This window comes from Stegostoma tigrinum, chromosome 5 (genome assembly GCF_030684315.1).
Source record: "Stegostoma tigrinum isolate sSteTig4 chromosome 5, sSteTig4.hap1, whole genome shotgun sequence".
Lineage (NCBI taxonomy): Eukaryota > Metazoa > Chordata > Chondrichthyes > Orectolobiformes > Stegostomatidae > Stegostoma > Stegostoma tigrinum.
In genome coordinates, this window is record NC_081358.1 from 27,077,256 (window position 1) to 27,096,899 (window position 19,644).

At 38.3% G+C, this 19,644-nt stretch overlaps 2 protein-coding genes across 6 annotated transcripts in view; one reads left to right on the forward strand and one right to left on the reverse strand.

The window, feature by feature from the left end:
• Positions 1–19,644, forward strand: part of LOC125451689 (uncharacterized) — a 217,046-nt gene that overhangs the window by 194,226 nt on the left and 3,176 nt on the right. The window lies entirely within an intron of this gene.
• Positions 1–19,644, reverse strand: part of LOC125451688 (ATP-binding cassette sub-family C member 8-like) — a 156,669-nt gene that overhangs the window by 54,884 nt on the left and 82,141 nt on the right. For all 5 annotated transcript variants that reach the window (XM_048529168.2, XM_048529167.2, XM_048529169.2 and 2 more), the window contains one exon: positions 2,976–3,099. In XM_048529168.2, coding sequence (XP_048385125.2) covers positions 2,976–3,099 — 124 coding nt within the window. The remainder of the gene's footprint in view (positions 1–2,975; positions 3,100–19,644) is intronic.

A 19,644-nucleotide genomic window follows, 5' to 3' on the forward strand; every position in this document is an offset into this window, starting at 1 on the left:
GTTCCTTCAGTATTGGAGTTGCAATCATCGAGACCAGTGGAAACTGTTCAATCAAAAACTCTTAACTTGTGCCTTGTGGATGATGGACAGGTTTGACAGAGTCAGGATTTTTGAGCTAATCACTATAGAATTTCCAGCCACAGATCTGCTCCAGCAGCTATAACATTTAAAGGATGGTCCAGCTAAATATTTGGTCAATATTAACCCCCTGAATATCAATCGTTAGGGATTCAGTGATGACAATACCATTGAACAAGAGCGGAGAGAGTTAAGATTTGAGTAGTACTTATATAATGTAAATGTTTGCATAAGATGTCATATCAAAGGTTTTTGCAGGATATTAAAGCTGTATATAGGAGGTAAGATATTGGAATGGGAAAAAGTTTGGCTGGCTAATAAGAAGCAGAGAATAGGTGCAAATGAGACTTTTCAGGCTGACACGATGTAATGAATGGTCAGCCACAGATACAGCTGCTGGGACCTCAGTTGATCATAATTTATAAAATGACTTTAATGAAGGGCTGGAAGGTAGGGTTTCTAAACTTGATATCGCAAAAATAAAGGAAAGTAACGATGAGGACACAAGCAACGTTCCCTCTAATTATCTTACTTCTATAATTGTTGAGGGTCATGCACGGCAGCAACACCAGAACCAGAAGTCATGCCCCTATTGGCATGATGACATTGATCATTGTGTGCAGAATATCAAAGCAAATGACAAATAGACTCCAATATTAGAATGTGAAGTGGCCCATTTTGGTTGAAAGAATAAAAAAGCTGCATATTATCAAAATGGTGAGTCATATAGAACACTGATACGCAGAGGAATCTGGGTATCTTGTGCATAAATTAAAGAAAGTTAGCATAGAGGTAATTGGGAAAGCCAACGGAACTCTATCATTTATTGCCAAGGTCTTCAACATTACTGGTCGATGGCAGAGTCTCAGACAGTCAGTCCCACTGTCTGCATTCCCTCACTGCAGGTGCATGGATTATCACACGTGACTTTCGCTTATGGAAGCTGCACCGATAGCTAAAAGTACACACACTTAACAGACTTTACCAGTTTAATGCATAATGTTTCAATTTGCTCCAGATGGACCATCATTGCTGGGTAAAGCAAGTTTATTGTAGCAACGTAAATAAATGAAGAAATAGACTGGAAACTGATGTATGAAGCCAGTATATTACTGTAGTAGAAGCATAAAAGGGTATGCAGCCTATAGCATCCAAGTGGACTCTGCAACAGTAGCTCAGTTAGTCCTGCTAGTCTGCTAATTCTCAATGGACCTGCAGTTATTTTCCTTCAGCTGCTTATTTAATAGGTCTATGCAGGATGAAGAAATAATAAAAGCACACTCCACATTCAATATCCAAGCAACACAAGCTGGCCAGGTGCCCTGGAAATAAACTGCGACCACAGAAGTGACCCCCATGTTTGAAAGCAGCGTGACCAGCAGCAGAGTGATGTCACAAACTATAAGGTGAAGCGCTGATGAGGAGTGATGAACCTGGACCATCTGAGAGAAAGCAAAACTATACAGCTTTCATGCAGAACAGAAAAGAAGTTTCTGTTCACAATTGTAAAAGATAGGTGCTTGCCTTATATGAAATTCAAGTTTAAAAAAAGGGTAATTTGGAATGACATACAACAATGGATAGTAAAATCGACAACAGCTTTCACTTAAACCATATTTTTTGGACAAAGACAACTGATGAGCTGAAGATTGCATTGGAAGCTCAACAGTAATTTCTTTGTGAAACCAGAAGAAACCATTCACAGATACCAAAGTAATTAAATAAAAAGTGACTATTCAAAGACCTTAATAACAAGGAAGAAAAAACAAGTCACAAGAACAGCAACTCATATTCTGTCTGGGAACCCTGCAGCCTAATGGTATCAAAGTGGACTTCACAAGCTTCAAAATCTCCCCTCCCCTTACTGCATCCCAAAATCAGCCCAGCTCGTCCCCACCTCCCTAACCGGTCCTTCCTCCCACCTATCCCCTCTATCCACCTCAAGCCCCGCCCCCCCCCAATCTCCCATTCACTAACCTCATCCTGCCCCCTTGACTGACCTATCTCCTCCCGACCTCCCCAACGACACTCACCTTTACTGGCTCCATCCCCGCCTCTTTGACCGGTCTGTCTCTTCTCTATCCATCTTCTATCTGCCTCCCCCCTCTCATTATTTATTTCAGAACACTCTTCCCCTTCCCCAGGTCAGCTCCCAAGGACCAGAAGGTCAATTGTGTCAAGAGAATAGAATCATGGGAGATGAAAGGGGATTAAGACAGGAGGAGGTGCTGTGTGTCACTTAACTAGATCACGCTTAATCTGTGATAATGGGAACTGCAGATGCTGGAGAATCCAAGATAATAAAATGAGGCTGGATGAACACAGCAGGCCCAGCAGCATCTCAGGAGCACAAAAGCTGACGTTTCGGGCCTAGACCCTTCAGAGAGCTCTCTGATGACGGGTCTAGGCCCGAAACGTCAGCTTTTGTGCTCCTGAGATACTGCTGGGCCTGTTGTGTTCATCCAGCCGCACATTTTATTATCACCCTTAATCTGCTTGTTTTTGACCCCCTATATACAAAAACTCTATTAAACGCAAGTCTTAAACATTCAATTTGATCTATAATCTTCTGGGGTAATGGGAGAGCAATTATAGATTTTGCTTTGCTTTGCATGAAAAAAATACTTCTTAATGGCCTTTCTCTGATGAAATTGTGCCCTTGTGTTCTGGATCCATCAAGAAAGAACAGCCTTTCTAAATCTATCTGATGAAATCCATTATTTGAACAACTCAAATTGTCAACCATGTCTTCTCCACCCCCATCAAGATATGTTTATCATCTTGTTGGTCTCAGCCTCAACTTGCAAAAATCAGCCTAATGTGATATTTCCATGATCAACTTAAAAACATACATAAAATTGTTGACTTATTAAAAGATTTATAGATATAAATCTTACCTTGCCAATTATAACGGTAACTTTGCTTCTGGAAATTTTTACTGAGATATCCTGAAGTACAGATTTGTCAGAATTTCTATCCCAAGTAAAACACCCATTGTGGATCTCCAGCACATTGCCATTACTAGAAGAGAAATAATATATTGCATTCATCTTCTGAAAAACATTTTCTTACATTTAAACTTTTTGTGAGAAAGACTAAGGTAATGGATTTTTGAAAAGTCTGAAATTTTCCCTCAATTTTTACATTTCATTCATGTTGAATATCATTTAAAAGTCTTTCAAAATGTAGGCATAAAGAAAAATGGAATGAAAACAAATTAAAGTTCACATTCACAATCATATCAGAAATGTGAATCCTCCCAAAAGTTTTACTCATAAAAGTAGTGCTTAATATACATAAACATGGATCTACTCCAAATTAAACATTCAGTAAATTAGTCAAACTGTTACTTTTATGTAGGCAGAATCTATGAAAGGAAAGGGTAAAAAGTGTGTTAAACTGAGGCTGAGACTTTTTCATTGGAGCCTGCATGGTTGAGAGGCCACATATAGAAGTTTATGAGACAATGAGGGGTAACAGATAGAGTTAAATGGTAGATGTCTTTTCTCCAGGATGGGGCATTTCAAGACAGGAGGACACATTTTCAAGGTGAGAGAAGAAATATTTTTTAAAAAAAGGAAGGACTTTTTTTAAAAAACACAGAAGCTGGCTCATGTATGGAACAAGTGTCCTGAGAATGTGGGTGGAATTACAATATTTAAAAGACATTTAGATATGTACATGAATATGAAAGATTTGGAGGGATATGGGCCAGGAGCAGTCAGGTGGGACTAGTTTAGTTTGGGATTATGTTTGGCATGGAATGGTTGAACTGAAGGGTCTGTTTCTGTGCTGTATGATTCTAGGAGGGAAAAATGGAGAGTTGGGATGAGTTGAGGTGGTGAGAAGGGCACGATGACCTGATCTGCAATGGAGGAAGGAGTAAAATGCCAAAACAGATTAAAAGAAAAGGTGAAGAATGAATTGAGCTTGAGGAAAGTGGAGAATTATGCAATCGTGTCATTGAGGTGGCGGTAGGTAAATGACCCAGCTTCACACTTTTGTTCATTATCCTAAAACTACACTTGGAATATATGCTGATGAATGTCACACAAAGGCAGTATAATCTGTGTTGCCTCAACAGTAGAATATCCTACCAACAATCACAATTGAGGCTTGCAACAAAAATAATGACCACTTGGGCATCACAAAAAGAAAAAATAATGGAGGCAATGCATGAGATAAAATCAATTTCACCTTAACTTTCAGACTCTCTTCACAAGGTCTGGCAGACTATTTGAAGTGGAATTTTGAAGTTAATAAAAACAAAATTAGCTACAAGACATGGAAACTATTATATAGAAGATACAGTGATCAGAAAAGATAGGTGATATAAACAATGTAGTATAATAATCCTAACTGCCTACTGAGTCACGCAAGTTGAACATTATAGTTTCAACTTAGACAGATCACTTTGTCTGAATTTTCCTGCTTGTATGGATAATTTCATCACAACAGGTTGAGTACGAGCAAAGATAAACAAGTCTGCAATGCACTGCAAAGAAAGGAACAAAGGAGAGAAAGCAAAGAGTAGCCTTCTAATGTATGTAAATGAAAGGCCTGAAGATGATTTGGAACCGATTCTCCATTTCAGAATGTTTAGAAAAGCCCAAAGGCCCAAATTAGGCCTGGCCACTAATCCCCGATTCAACTGTGCATTGCAACTGCATCATTCATTTCACATCAGAAATTAGTCACCAATGAAATCCAACTGCTTTAAATTAACAAAATTCTGTTCAGGTCTAAACAGTAAAATTCAAAAGATAATTTTCTTTTGATAGGCTGTGTGTTGAACCTTTTCAATTCTGCACTGAAGTAATTTTGAACAACTTCTAATCATAGAATCCTTCAGAGCATAAAGAAGCCATTCGGCCTATCAACTCTGAACTGATCCTCCGATGAATAGTCCACCCAGCCCCCGAACTTATCCCTGCATTTAACATGGCTAATTCACTTAGCCTACGCATGTCTGTAATATTACAGGCAATTTAGTATGGCCAATCTGTCTAACGTCCACATTTTTGGATTGTGGGAAGAAACCAGAACAACTGGCAGAAATCCATGCAGCCACAGGGAGAATGTGCAAGCACCACGCAGACAGTTACCAGAGGCTGGATCCGAACCCTGGCACTGAGGCAGCAGTGCTAATCACTGAGCCATGCTGCTCTATAGTAAAATATTGTAGTAAATAGTAAAATCCTCTTACTTTTTTGGCTCCAGAAATAAAATTATTTATGCTGCAGTTATTTTGAACCCCCTTAATCAGCCACTATGGTGCCAAACTTGTTTTTTTTAAAAAAGCTTTTCTCATAGGAATATATTTAATTCCCATATCCTTCAAAGTAGTCTTAAAATATTTTGTATTTTTAGTTCAATTTCCCACTTAATCCTCAAACTTTTCTCATAGCTCCATATTTAGCTCTCAGCATTCTACTACATCTATATTATTTTTGGCCTTCATCTTGATTACATCTCTCAATAGAATTCAAGTAGCAAGAATGTCAAAAAAAAGATGAGCTAGCCAATAAAACCAGAAAAAATATGCCAACAAGAAACTTCCTTCCAGGTAGACTCACAAAAGATAAGGGGAACCTTCATAAAATAATTTGTCTACTTTAGCTGCACCCTAATAATTCCTCAACTTGACAAACTTGGAGATGGTCATCAAGCATCATGATGCCAAAAAAAAATTGATAACCCAGTATTGACATAACCACGACAACAATATTAACACACTGTGCAGGAGGTATGGTGCAAAAAAAACTGTATACAGATGTCACAAAATAAGCATGACGTATTTTAAATGAAGTTATACAAATTAATTCAACGTCATGCCTCGATAAGTTTAGTTGCACTAATAAAATTCCAAAAATAGATTTGGTAAGTTCTCCTTTTTCCTTGTTCTCTTCATACATTTATAAAATATCATGGGAAATGGGTTTCACTTCTAGGCCAGCATTTATTACCTATCCTTAGTGGCCCTGGAAAAGGTGCTGGTGAGCTGCCTTCTTGAACTGCTCCTGTCTTTGGAGTGCAGGGACACACACAGTGCCGTTAGATGATGTTAAGGAATAATGATATAGGCCTAAGCCAGAATTGCACACACTTTGGAGGAGAATTTGCACGGTGGTACTCCCCAGCATCTATAGGCCTAGACCTTCTGTAGAGGTCGCAGATTTAGAAGATGCTGTAGAATAAATGTAAGCAAGTTGCTGCATTTGATGCATTTTGTAAATGGTACACACTGTTGTCACTGTGCATTACTATTTAAGGGTATAAATGCTGAAAGCAGTCGGTAAGATGCCTAAGGACTGCCTACTCTATCCTGAATAGTATTGAACTTCTTGAATATTGATGCAATATCTGAATAGTTAACTAACTACGGATGGAAAAAAATAATACAAAAATTTCAATCTCCATGCGTGTTACATTTTTCCCACAGCTGACAGAAAAGATAATAGTCAAGTATCAGTCTGTTTCAATGAAGTCACTCCAAGTCAAAGTCATGAGTTCAAGCCCCACTCCAATACATCTGATCTGCGCTGACACTTCATCACCCTACAGCATCAGTACACCCTCACTGCAGCATTTGTTTAAATCTGGGCTTTTCTTCAGATATTAAACCAAAGCTCTATCTCCGATGATACTATTCAAAGTGGAGAGTTCTTCTAATGTCCTGATCAACAAGTATTCTTGAAACACCAGCATCAAAATAGATTAATTGAAAATTACTCACTGTAAGGTTCCACAATTACAATATGGGACATACTGGTTGACACAACCTACAAAATAACACTTCAACAGAAATTAATTTGCTGTGAATCACTTTAAGATTAATAGGTGAATTTGAAATTTAAATGCAAGCTCTTAATTAAAGAACATTGTAGCAAATGATGTGTCAGAAGGAATAATGTTGTTCCAAATCTAGCGTGCACTACTGGCTGGACTTGTATACAAAGTCTTGCCTACTGTCAAGTAATGCCTAGACAGCTGTTAAATCACTCTAGTGGGATGCACCCAAGCAAAGTTAGGCCCACCTCCAACTTTTCCACTACCTCACTTTAAAGTTCTAAACTATAGTATCACAAATCTATTTAAATTGCTCTGTAACAAAAAGTACATCCATGGAGGTATTCCAGATTGAAAGGAAATTGCAAACTGAGAAGTTAACTAAAAAGGAACTATTTCAATATTTTAAACAATCAGAAAAGCAGAAAGAAGAGCTGGAGTAAAACATGAGCTCCAGATAAACTTAACATACGTGTATGTAAGTACACTGACTGCGATAATAAAGCTGGTTAGTCACTATGTGGGACAAAGATCAGTGACAATAGATGGATCTTTGTCTTCAAGGTGGGTAGCAGGAGTTGGGAAGATTGCCGATTCCACGATCCCCAGGAAAACAGGCTCCAAAAGTACAATATTTATCGTGAGGAGGTGGGTGCAGTTTAGAGTCAAGCTACCTGACTCTGGAAACAGATCAGAAACTACCACAGGAGCTAACAGGTGTTTAAACACTGATGATGGGAACTGCAGATGCTGGAGAATTCCAAGATAATAAAATGTGAGGCTGGATGAACACAGCAGGCCAAGCAGCAGCTCAGGAGCACAAAAGCTGACGTTTCGGGCCTAGCCCCTTCATCAGAGAGGGGGATGGGGAGAGGGAACTGGGATAAATAGGGATAGAGGGAGTGAGGAATAAATAGGTCCGCCTCCCCCCCCTCCCTATTTATTCCAGTTCCCTCTCCCCATCCCCCTCTCTGATGAAGGGTCTAGGCCCGAAATGTCAGCTTTTGTGCTCCTGAGAAGGTGTTTAAACAGGTCGTTTAAAAAGCCAACTCCAGTGCTGTGGAACTTCATCCCAGTTATAATAAAAACTATAGGTACCTCTAGCCTTCACCCTAACACACACGTCTATGCCCCATCTATGCCTCCACCATGGCTCCCCATACCTACTATAACAAGTTATGGCATTTCCGTGCCCATTCACCTATTGCATAGGACCAATGAAGCCAAATGACTAGATGTGCCACATAAAGAAAATGAGTCATTCATAACTCTAGCCTTGCTTGGAAATCACTACTCACCAAACGTCAATAAAAGTGTCAATCAACCAGATCACTTAAAATATCAATGTCTGAAAATGCAAGAACTTGAAATTTCTTTATCTTGTGTAAACAATTGTTGAAGTGATAGAACAGAAAGCCGAATCTGTCAATCCAATGCCCTCCCTGGAATTCTGCTGTTTGAATCTTCTAATGGACGTCTGGGCTCTCAGTCAAGCTTTATTACACATTTTTCCAGATGCAACATGTTTGATCTGGAAGTACATTCAGTAGTAACATTCAAAACAGTATTAGATAAATGAGAGTGAGTGTCTACTGACAATAATCATCCAATTACAAGTTCTGACTGCGCATGCTAATCTCTGATTCTTTTCATGTGGACATACGCAAACACAATTTAAAGCTGATTTTGAAAAATTATGAAAAAAATCTACTTTATTTAATAGTTATTTTATCCTCACATATATTTGCTTTTCTATTTTTAATGGTTTGTTCCATTTTCATCACTCTTTATTTCAAATTACTCCAGAGATTTCATGGCTATTACTCATGCTCCCATAAGCACAGCCTAAATACTGAAAAGGAAAAAATCTTTACGGCTTTGGTTAAAAGAAGTGCAGAGAGATTAATTTGATAGTTCCAGCTTAGAGATGTCATGAGCAGGAGAGGCCAGTTGACCTTCTTTGTTTTATTATTTTACAATTCTAATAAAGGTTCATATACATTTGAAATCAAGTACCAGTATATGATCATTAAATGTGAATGATAACGTTCTTTAACACGATCCAAAGAGAAGTCACTATCAACATAAGTAAAGCAAGTAAATTTCATAACTTAAACGATGAATTAAAATGGATGGATGATATTTATCTCAAAAATATTGAAACAGACTAGTGAAAGAGTTTGTGAAGCACAAAACTATTATGGGAAGTGACAGTGGATTGGAAACTGTTTAGTATGTTAACCATATTAAAAAAATAACAAAAATGGCACAGGTAATTTAAGGTCCCTTCTTAGAGTCATAGCGTTGTTTCATAGAGAAACAGTCTCTTCAGTCCAATTTGTCCATGCTGACCAGATATCCTAAATTAATCTAATTCCATTTGCCAGTATTTCGCCGATATCCCTCTAAACCCTTCCTACACAGGTACTCATCCAGATGCCATTTTTCCAGAGGAAGTGGTGGATGAAGGTGCAGTCACAACATTTAAAAGTCATTTGGACAGGTACACAATCAGGCAAAGTTTAGAGACATATGGGCCAAACACAGGGAAGTGAGTCTAGTGTAGTTAGGGAAATGTGGTTGGCATGGACGAGTTGGACAGTAGGGTCTGTTTCCATGCCGTAGTACTCTATAACTCTGCTGAAGTTGAAAAACTACTGCTATGTTTAAAACAGCAGCTGCACCATGGTGTACATGAGATAATTAGCTCGTGAAATGTCCAGGGATTAGTATTAAGATCATGATAGTCAAATTCAGATCATTTGGAATGGACGTATACTGCACAATCTGGTCAAATTTGCAGATAATAACGAACTAAGAATCAGAATGGAATCAGAACAGACAACTGAAAGCATAGCAAATACACAAACCCAAAGTGATATATCCATGGGGTAAGCTAGATATCATATCAATGATTCTTAAACAGCTAAGGCTAAAGTAAAAGACCAAATAGCAACTTCAACATTCAGCACATCTACATGAGCAATAAAAAGCCATACACATACTTACCATTATACTGATCTATATAATCAAAGTGGTAAAACATATATCTGGGAGGTAATGTACAGCGCTTCTAGCAGACCTCACCAAATACGTAGTGTTCAATCGCGGTCAGTAACTCACAAGGTGGCATTCAAACAACTGAGGCAGCTTACAGGGGAGACATTAGGGTTTGAAATGAGATACGTGGTAAAAGGAAAGAACGGAGAGAGAGAAATCACAAATAGATCAAATGGAAGTATCCAACCATGAAATGTACACGATACAACTGGAAATTACTTCAGATTTTTTTCAGTATAGGACAAAGGGGAGAAACAGTTAGTTATCCAACCAGCAATTATTTGATGAACAGCACCTTCCCCAACACACCACACCCCCAAACCCCGCCACCTTCTATTTGAGTGATTCCTGACAAGTTTGAATTACAACAAGCTGCAGGAGGGGGCAGCAGCTGCATAGGTCTTCAAAGGCAAAATAACTCTCCCCAAAATACAGTATAAAAAGTTCAGGAACCATGGGTAATCCTACTGCAAGAAACAAATTATTCTTTTACATTAGAACATACAATGAACAAATCCACTTCTGAATAACTTAATGCGCTCAAAGGTCGGTTGACCGCTGTGCAGCATATTTTCAAAAGTGACCCTTGACAATGAACTCTTATATGTCACAAAAATCAAAAATTGCTTCTCTGTAACATACCTCACAGCAAGACAATATATTATTTATCAAAAATATCAATATATACACATCCAGTGTTTTAGTCTCCACTTCACTGAATATTTGAAGAGCTGTAAGAAGTCTTTCACTTTTGGAGTATAATTCTGTAATTACAGAAAGATGCAATTCTTACACTCTGCACGTATAGATTATGAAAACTTTAAAGAGTACAATTTTGTCAGTAAGTAGCCTTTGGATTTATCTGGTACTTTTCTTTCCCTTGTACCTCAATAAGTATTCTTCAATGTGGAGTGAAACAAGAACTGATTTTCTCATAATCCTATATACTGGGACAACAAAGACTAAGTTTATCAGTAATTATTTGACCGAGTACGGCATCATGGAGCTCTAGAAAAACTGGAATCAGTGGGAATCCACTGGTTGGGACCATTCCAAGCACAAAGGAAGATGGCTGTGATTGCTACAGGTCAATCATCTCCATACCAGGACATCACTCCAAGACTTCCTCAGTGTAATGTTCTTGGGTCAACCATTACTGATGGTCGCACAATGCTCAGCACTATTCACAATTCCTCAGATACTGAAACAGCTTACGTTCACATTCAACAGGACCTGAACAAATTTCAGGCATGAGTTGATAAATAGCAGGTAATATTCGTATCATATAAGTGCCACACAACAACCATCTCAAACAGTAGTGCAATAGCAATAACTCAGCTGAATACCCCACTATCAACATCCAATGGGTTACCAGAAACTAAACTGGACTAACCATGTAAATACTGTGGCTGTAAGTGCAAGTAAAAATCTTGTGCTGGAAGTTCTGTGGTGAGTAACTCATCTCCTCACTCCCTAATGCCTATTTATCACTTGCAACCACAACATAGAAATGGGAGAGAATTTTCTCCACTTGCCTGGGTGAGTGCAGGTCCAACAATACTTAAGAAGCTTATTCCAGCTTGCTTGATTGATGCCCTAGCTACCACCTTTCGCAATCTCTTTCTTCATCACTGATGCATAGTGGCAGCTGGGTGCACTTTCTAATATCTAATACACTAGCTCAAAAACAATGCTCCACCAGTAGACCTTTCCAAGCTCCTAACCTCTGCCACCTACGAGAGCAACAAATGCAATGGGAACACCATCATCCAAGCTCCCTAACAAGCCACTCATCATCCTGACTTGGAACTGTATCACCATTTCTTCACTGTCACTGGCCCAAATTCCAGGAACTTCCTTCGTAACAGCAAGAAAGAGGTGGACCACACATCAAGGTTTTCAACAATTCAAGAAGTCAGCTCATCATCAGCATCTTCAAAAGGGCACTTCAGGGCAGACAACAAAATACAACTGACTAAGTCAGCAATGCCCTTATTTCATGAATAAATTAAAAAATAACTTCCTCAGTTTGAATTCTGCCTGATCATGTGGCTACAGATCTAGAACATAGAACATATAAAACATAGAACATTACAGCACAGTACAGGCCCTTCGGCCCTCAATGTTGTGCCGACCTGTCATACCAATCTCAAGCCCATCTAACCTACACTATTCCATGTACGTCCATATGCTTATCCAATGATGATTTAAATGTACCTAAAGTTGGCGAATCTACTACCATTGTAGGCAAAGTGTTCCATTCCCTTACTGCTCTGAGTAAAGGAACCACCTCTGACATCTGTCCTATATCTTTCACCCTTCAATTTAAAGCTATGCCCCCTCGTGCTTGCCGTCACCATCCTAGGAAAATCTAAATGCAGCTCTGATCTTTTTATGAAAAATAAGCTAAATTCCCGAGGTGAGGTGGCAGGAACAGTCAAGGCAGCATTTAACTAACTGAAGGATCAAGCAATTCCAATAAAATTGAAATCAATGGAGTTCGATGAAAGTTGTCAAGGACTGACTTCATTTTTTGGCATTAAAGAAGCTGATTGTGATAGAGGTCAATCACTTTTGCCACTGTACGTTGCTACAGAATTTCTGGGTCACCCCCTTTGACCCAACCTCCTTCAACTCTTTCTTCAAATGACTTTTCCTCCATAGTGGCAGAAGTGTGGCTGCCTCATTTTTGCATGCTGCAATATTCACTGTATGTCTAAAGTGCACTGTTGGCTATAAAGAACATCTGGATTTCCCAAGATAATGAGAAGTGCTATATAAATACAAATTTCTTGAGATGGAGAAGGCATTAGAATACAAACCAAAAATAAGGAAGAAAGAGATAATCCAGCACTATCAAGATCTATTGCCCTAGATTGTCCCAGGGGAAGGTCAGTAAGTGTCTTAAAGGATGAAATTTTCTGTGTGATCTGGAACATTTAGAAGGGTGGACAGGGAGCAATTATTCCAATCCCCGATTGCAGGTTAAAGTCTTGTAATTAAGCTCTCAGAATCTTTCAGGCAAGTCAACTGTTCTAATCATTTTTCACTCATTCATATCCCAGCCCATGAGAATTATGTTTGCAGGTGTAATTTTGTTAGCCAGAAATGGGAAACACGTGTTCACAAATCAAACGATATGTACATGAAGCATATGTTTGGCAGAGTAGACTACTTCATCCAAACTCCAGTAAGTACAAACATCTTTGTAAATAAAAAAGCCATTTCTTTGAGCAAATGTTTATAAACTTAGGGCCAAAAGTTTCCCCTTGTCAATCAGCATATGAGAACTGTAAGTCATTGGCAGTCATCTGGTTAGACACTTGACAGTGTTACGGCTGAGGCAAACAGGGCCCAATCACCTATCTAGGCCAGACAGCCAAACTGGCTGATTTCAGGGCAGGCATGAAGGCCTGCAATATAAAAAAGAGAAAAGATAAATACTGCACATGACAGCATTAAGAGGAGGGAAAATCAGTAATGTGTCTTGGGTAGATGTCCAATAAAAAGAAACTTTTTTTAAAAAAATAGAATTTATACAAACACAATGATAATAATTAGCCAAATAAAGATATTCTATTAATTTACTTTTCGTTATTTCCATACTGAAATTTCATTTTATTGTTTCAATCTCTTTTGTAGATATTATTTTTAATTGTCTTTGAACTTATCTAGGTGTACTATATGCAGGGGATATGGCTTGTAAATGGTCACATTAAGTCCACTGATCTTAAGCGTATTATGTAACGAGGAAGGCTTGATAAATGGTCAGGTAATTAAGGATTCTCTTGGAAGGAGTGTCCACAACTTGCTTGTACTTCAAATTCAGACTCAAAGAATGAAAACTGAGTCGCATTTGAGAGTTTTAGCACTGGGCCTGAGGAAGGAGTTGGCTCAAGTAGACTGGTCAAAAATATTAAAAGGCAAGACAGCTGAAGAACAGTGGCAAAAGCTTAGGGAGATACCAAATACCTCTCAAGTATATTCTTGGGAGGAAGAGGAATTTAAAAAACAAAAGGTGAAAAATCAGCTATGGATTAACAAGGAAGTCAAGGATAACAAAGGCAAAACTAGGACATAATCATTTTGCAAAAGTTAGTGTCACTCTGGAGGATTGGGAGAACTTTAAACATCAGTAAAGGGTTACAAAAAACAAAATAAAATAACAGTTAAGATGAACTACGAAAGGAAACTAGCAGAAAACATAAGCACTGATATCAAAAACTTATATAAGTAAACAGAAAGGAAGAGAATACTGGAAGTAAATGCTGGCCATTCAGAGGATGAAAATGGCAAGGTGATAACAGAAATCTCAGAAATGGCAGACGGAACTGAATCAATATTTTATTTGTTTTCACAGTGCAAGATAATAGTTTCTTCCCTAAAATTGCATTTACTACAGAGGAACTTGATGAAATTACAATAACTAGGGAGAAGGTATTAAGTAAACTAACAGGATTAAAAGGTAGATAAGTCACCAGGGCCTGATGGGCTACACCCTAAGGTATTAAGGGAGACATCAGCAGAGACAGTGGGTGCACTGGTTATGATTTTCCAAAATTCCAAAAATGGATTCTGGAAAGGTATCAGTGGATTGGAAACATGCTAATATGACATCCTTATTCAAAAAAGAAACTTGGCAAAAAGTGCATAACTACTGACCAGTTAGTTTGACCTCTGTGGGGAAACTAGCAGAAAATATAAGCACTGATACCAAAAGTCAGCCATAGTGGAGGAGTTAACTGAACACTTGGAACAACAAAGCTCAATTCACCCGAGTCAGTACAGTTTCATGAAGGGCAAATCATGCTTGACAAACTTGCTGGACTTCTTTCACAGCAAGGTTGATAATGAGGATCTAGTGGATATGGTATATCTAGATTTTAGAATGCATTTGACAAGGCAAAAGGACTGATTCAGAAGGTTAGATCCCAGGGGGTTGAGGGTAGAGTACTGGCATGTACAGAGGGTTGGCTGGCAGACACAAAGCAAACAGTCAGGATATACAAGTCCTTCTCTGGATGGCAAATTGTAACTAGTGGAGTGCCACAGGGTTCAGTTCTCAGATCTCAAATATTTACACTCTATGTAAATGAACTGCAAACAGGGACAGAGGGTAACATAGCAAGTTCGCAGAGGGCTTTAACATCAGTGGGAAAACAGGCAGTGAATGAGAAAATAGTGTGTTTACAGATGCGTATTGAAAGGCTAGGAGGATGGGCTGGAATCAGGCAGATGGAGTTTGATGTGGGTAAGTTGCGAGGTTGTCCATTTTGACAACAAGAATAAAAAGGCAAACAATTCTTTAATTGGGAACCTGAATCAAAGTCCATCAGCGTAGAAGAATCTGGGTGTCTTTGTGCATGCATCACAGAAAGTGGGTCTGGACATGCAACATGTAATAAGAAAGGCAAATGGAATCCTGGCAAATATTCCGAAAGGATTGGATTATAAAAGGTAAAGAAGTGTTGATACAATTGTACTAGGCATTGGTGAAATCACAACTGGAATATCATGTCCAGTTTTGGTCTTCTTATTCGAGGAAGGATGTGGTGGCACTGAAGGCAGTTCAGTGGAGGTTCACCAGGTTGATTCCAGGGATAAAAGGACTGTTACACGGTTGATTAGCTTGCGTTTGTACTCGGGAGTTCAGAAGAATGAGTGGATCTGATTGAGGTATATAAAACGTCAAAGGAGATTGATAAGGTAGACATTGATCAGATGGGACGGTGTCAAACAAGTGGTGATAAATATAGTGTGAGTGAAGGTAGTTTCAAGATTAAAATGAGAAACTACTTCTCTCAAAGAGTTGTGAATTTATGGAACTTACTGTCCAGAGTACAGTGGAAGTGGAATCAATCAGCTGCTTCAATAAAGAAATAGATAGTTTCTGATGAAAAGCAGGATAAAGGGCTATGGGGAGCAAGGAGAAAATGGAGCTGAGACCTGGATAAGATCAGCCACAATCATTTAAATGGCTAAAAGAGCTGAATTACCTACTCCCATTCCTAATTCCTTGGTTCCTATGTTGATCAAAGAACATCACAATTACCTTCCACCATAAAGTTAAATCATTATCATCTTGGGGCACAAACAATCCACAAAAAGATAACCTGATATTTTAGATCAGGTGCAATTAATGAGCACATATCATTCACCATCTACTGGTCATATAAGTAATGAAAAAATGGACACTACGCACTTGTTCAAAGGTTATTTGGCAAACAATAGATCTGCACGTGTAAATATTCAAAGGCATCATGTCTGATAATATATGCAACCGGAGCTTTTAGACAGTGCAGGCAATTTAAATGCATTGTCCCTTTAAGAATATTTGCTTAATAAGGCGTGCACAGCAACTTAAAGGAGCTAATGTCTGTAAACCTACACAGGAGGCTTGCAAATTGCTCGACACAATGCTGCTTCATTCAGAAAAATGTAATTTCAATGCACTTCAGCCAGCAGTCTTTAAAAGCTGAAATCACCTACTCTGTTTACTCAGTGTGGTGGCAGCTGTTTTTCATTTCCTTTGCATGTTTGCAATTCAGAAGAAGCTGGAAGGTAAAACAGGTTGCACTTTGCACAGCGAGTTGCAGGCTTAGCCTGTTAATCTAGGTGACACCCCAAATTTTTAGGTGCCTTTCTGCCACACAAATCCTGCTGAGCCTCTCAGGTCTAAGCTTCGATACATTCACATCCAAAAGTGATGCTTATTACAACAATGCAAACACATCAAGTCCAAAACTAGATCAAGGCATTTTCCATAAATCTCAGTCAGTAGTCTAAATTAGACTTTGACTCACTAGATGTGTAAATGAAGGACTTCACCTGATTTTGAAACCTCTTGTCAAATTTGGATTCATCAGATGCCAGCAAATTTTTGTTATATAATGAAATAATTTTGGTGGAACAAAAGATTCTCCATCAGAGGAAGGTTGGTTGGCTATCAATTCACCAAACTATATCCACAGATAGAAGATAGGTGGCCGAATATGAAGCTTCCTTAAATGAGTGAACTGCTTGTAGAAGTACGAACTGTGCTCAGCGAAATATTATCATTTTAAACAATTATTTTAGAATCTACTGCTAGCTTTCAGCTTGTTAATTGCATCATTTATTTAACTGCAACACAAAATAAGCATAATTTTAGTTTCAACTCTTACATTGTAACATCTTGAGATTCTTGGAGATTGACATTTTATGAAAGCAGATGACGCTGAGAATAGAGAGTGTTGGATAATGGCTAATTATGACATTTATTATAAAACAAACAATTAATAGCTCTTGGTACACAGTGCAAAAACCTCTATTTTTAATTCCTTGTCCAATAAAGATATACTCCTTGTTAATCCATCATGGATAGCATTGTGTTTACTTATTTTGCTTATGTTTTTAGATAGATTAGAATAAACTCCTTTATTCATTAACCTATTTGTGTTTATCAAGATTGGCCTTTATCATTCGCTACCAAAAGACTAAGTGACCGTTATGCTCATCATGCGTCATATTTGATCACGCAAAAACACTTCCACCATCTGCCATTATTGGCTATTTCATAAATTACTACATGCTTTACAACAAACACACATTCCTAAAGAAATAAACACCTAAAACAAAAGTCAGCGATGGTTAACAAAGCAAATTGAAGGTGATATTAGATCCAAGCGGGAGGCTCAGAAAACAACTAACCAAAAAGGAGCGATCCTGAAGCTTGGCAGCGTTTTAAGATTCAGCAAAGGAAGACTGAACAACTGATGAAGAAGGGGAAAATAGAATACAAGTGTAAACTAGTAAGAAACATAAAAACAGACCAGAAGAAAGTTTTTTTATAAATATGTAAAAAGCAAAAATGAGTCCATTACAAGACAATAAAGACATAGGAACAGAATTAGGTCATTCAGCCCATCAAGTCTGCTCCACCATTCGATCATGGTTGATATCATTACAAGGCACAGACAGAAGAATTTCTAACAGAAAGTAGAGAATATAAATAATTATTTTGTATATTTCTTAGTAGAAAAAGAAATGTCCTAGAAATAAGGGGGGAGGTGATGGCCTAATGGTATGATCACTGGATTGTTAATCTAGAGAGCCAGGTAATGTTCTGGGGATCTCTACTCAAATCCCACCACAGTAGATGGTGGAATGTGAATTCAATAAGAATCTGTAATTAAAAGTAAAACCATTGTCAACTGTTGAAAAATCCCATCTAGTTCACTAATGTTCTCTAGGGATGCAAACTGTTATCCATGTGACTACATGTGACATCAGACGTCAACAGTGTGGTTGACTCTTAGCTGCCATCGGGGCATTTAGGGAGGGGTGATAAATGCTGGCCTAGCCAGTGATGCCCTCATTCTGTGAATTAATAAAAACGTAGAGATCCAAGGAATGACTGAGAATGGAGTACTGTTAACAAAAATCCTCATTTTTTTCAAAGAAAGTAATGAAACTGAAAATTAAATGCCCAGGACACAACGGCCTACATTTCAGTGTTGAAAGAGGTAGCTGTAGACACATTGGATGCATTGGTGATCAATCTTTCAAAATTCCATAGATTTTGGAACAGGGCCTGCACATAGTGAACATAGAACATAACAGCACAGTACAGGCCCTTCGGCCCTCGATGTTGTGCCGGCCTGTCATACCGATCTCAAGCCCATCTAACCTACACTATTCCATGTATGTCCATATGCTTATCCAACCATACAATTTAAAAAAGTATGGAGACAGATAATGGGAAACAACAACATCCTGACATCAGACATGATAATTGGGCATTTGGAAAATAATTATCTGAATAGGTACACAACACAGATTTGTGAAAGAAATATCGTATTTGACAAACTTGTTGAGAGGTTTTATGAATAGTAGAGTAAATATGGAGGAACCAGCAGACATGATTTGTATTTTCAAAAGGCTTTGTTAAGGTTCCAAGTAGGAGGTTAGTAAACGGCACAAGAACACATGAGGTACGGGTAATGTACCAGTAATGGAATAAAGATTGGTTGATGGAGAAAAAACAAGATGGGAATCTGTATAACTGGATCATTCTCTGGTTGTCAGATTATGACTGGTGCAGGACTACAATAATGAGTCCTTGTGCCACAACTGTTCAAAATCTATATCAATGATTTGGAAGTGGGAACCAAACATAATATTCCTAAGTTTGTAAATATCACAAACCCTACATACGTGGAAATGTGTGTTGTGGGAATGATGCAAGGAGGCTTCAAGGGGATTTGGACAGCCCGAATGAGTGGGAAAGAACATGGCAGACAACTACAACGTGGATGTGTAAAGTTATTCAATTTGTTAGAAGAAACAGAGATTCAGAGTATTTCTTAAATGGTAAGAAACTGGGCAGTGCTACAGACCAAAGGGACCACAACATCCTTGTTTACAAGCTAACATGCAGGTGCAGCAAACATGAGAAAGGTAAATAGTGTGTTGGCCTTTATCACAAGAAAATAGGAGTACAGGAGTAAAGAAACCTATTTCCATTGTATAGAACTTTGAGTTGTGTAGAACAATATACAGCATTATGTAGAACTCTGATGGGCAATTACCCTGCATCTGGAACTGTCCAAAAGATACTCTTAGAGTTGGAAGTTTCCAAAAATTCTAACCCACCAATGTGTATCAGTTATCCAGGCAAGACCGGAGAATTAAAAGCCGAGTCTAACTATGAAGTAACTATTAAACCTAACAAGCGAA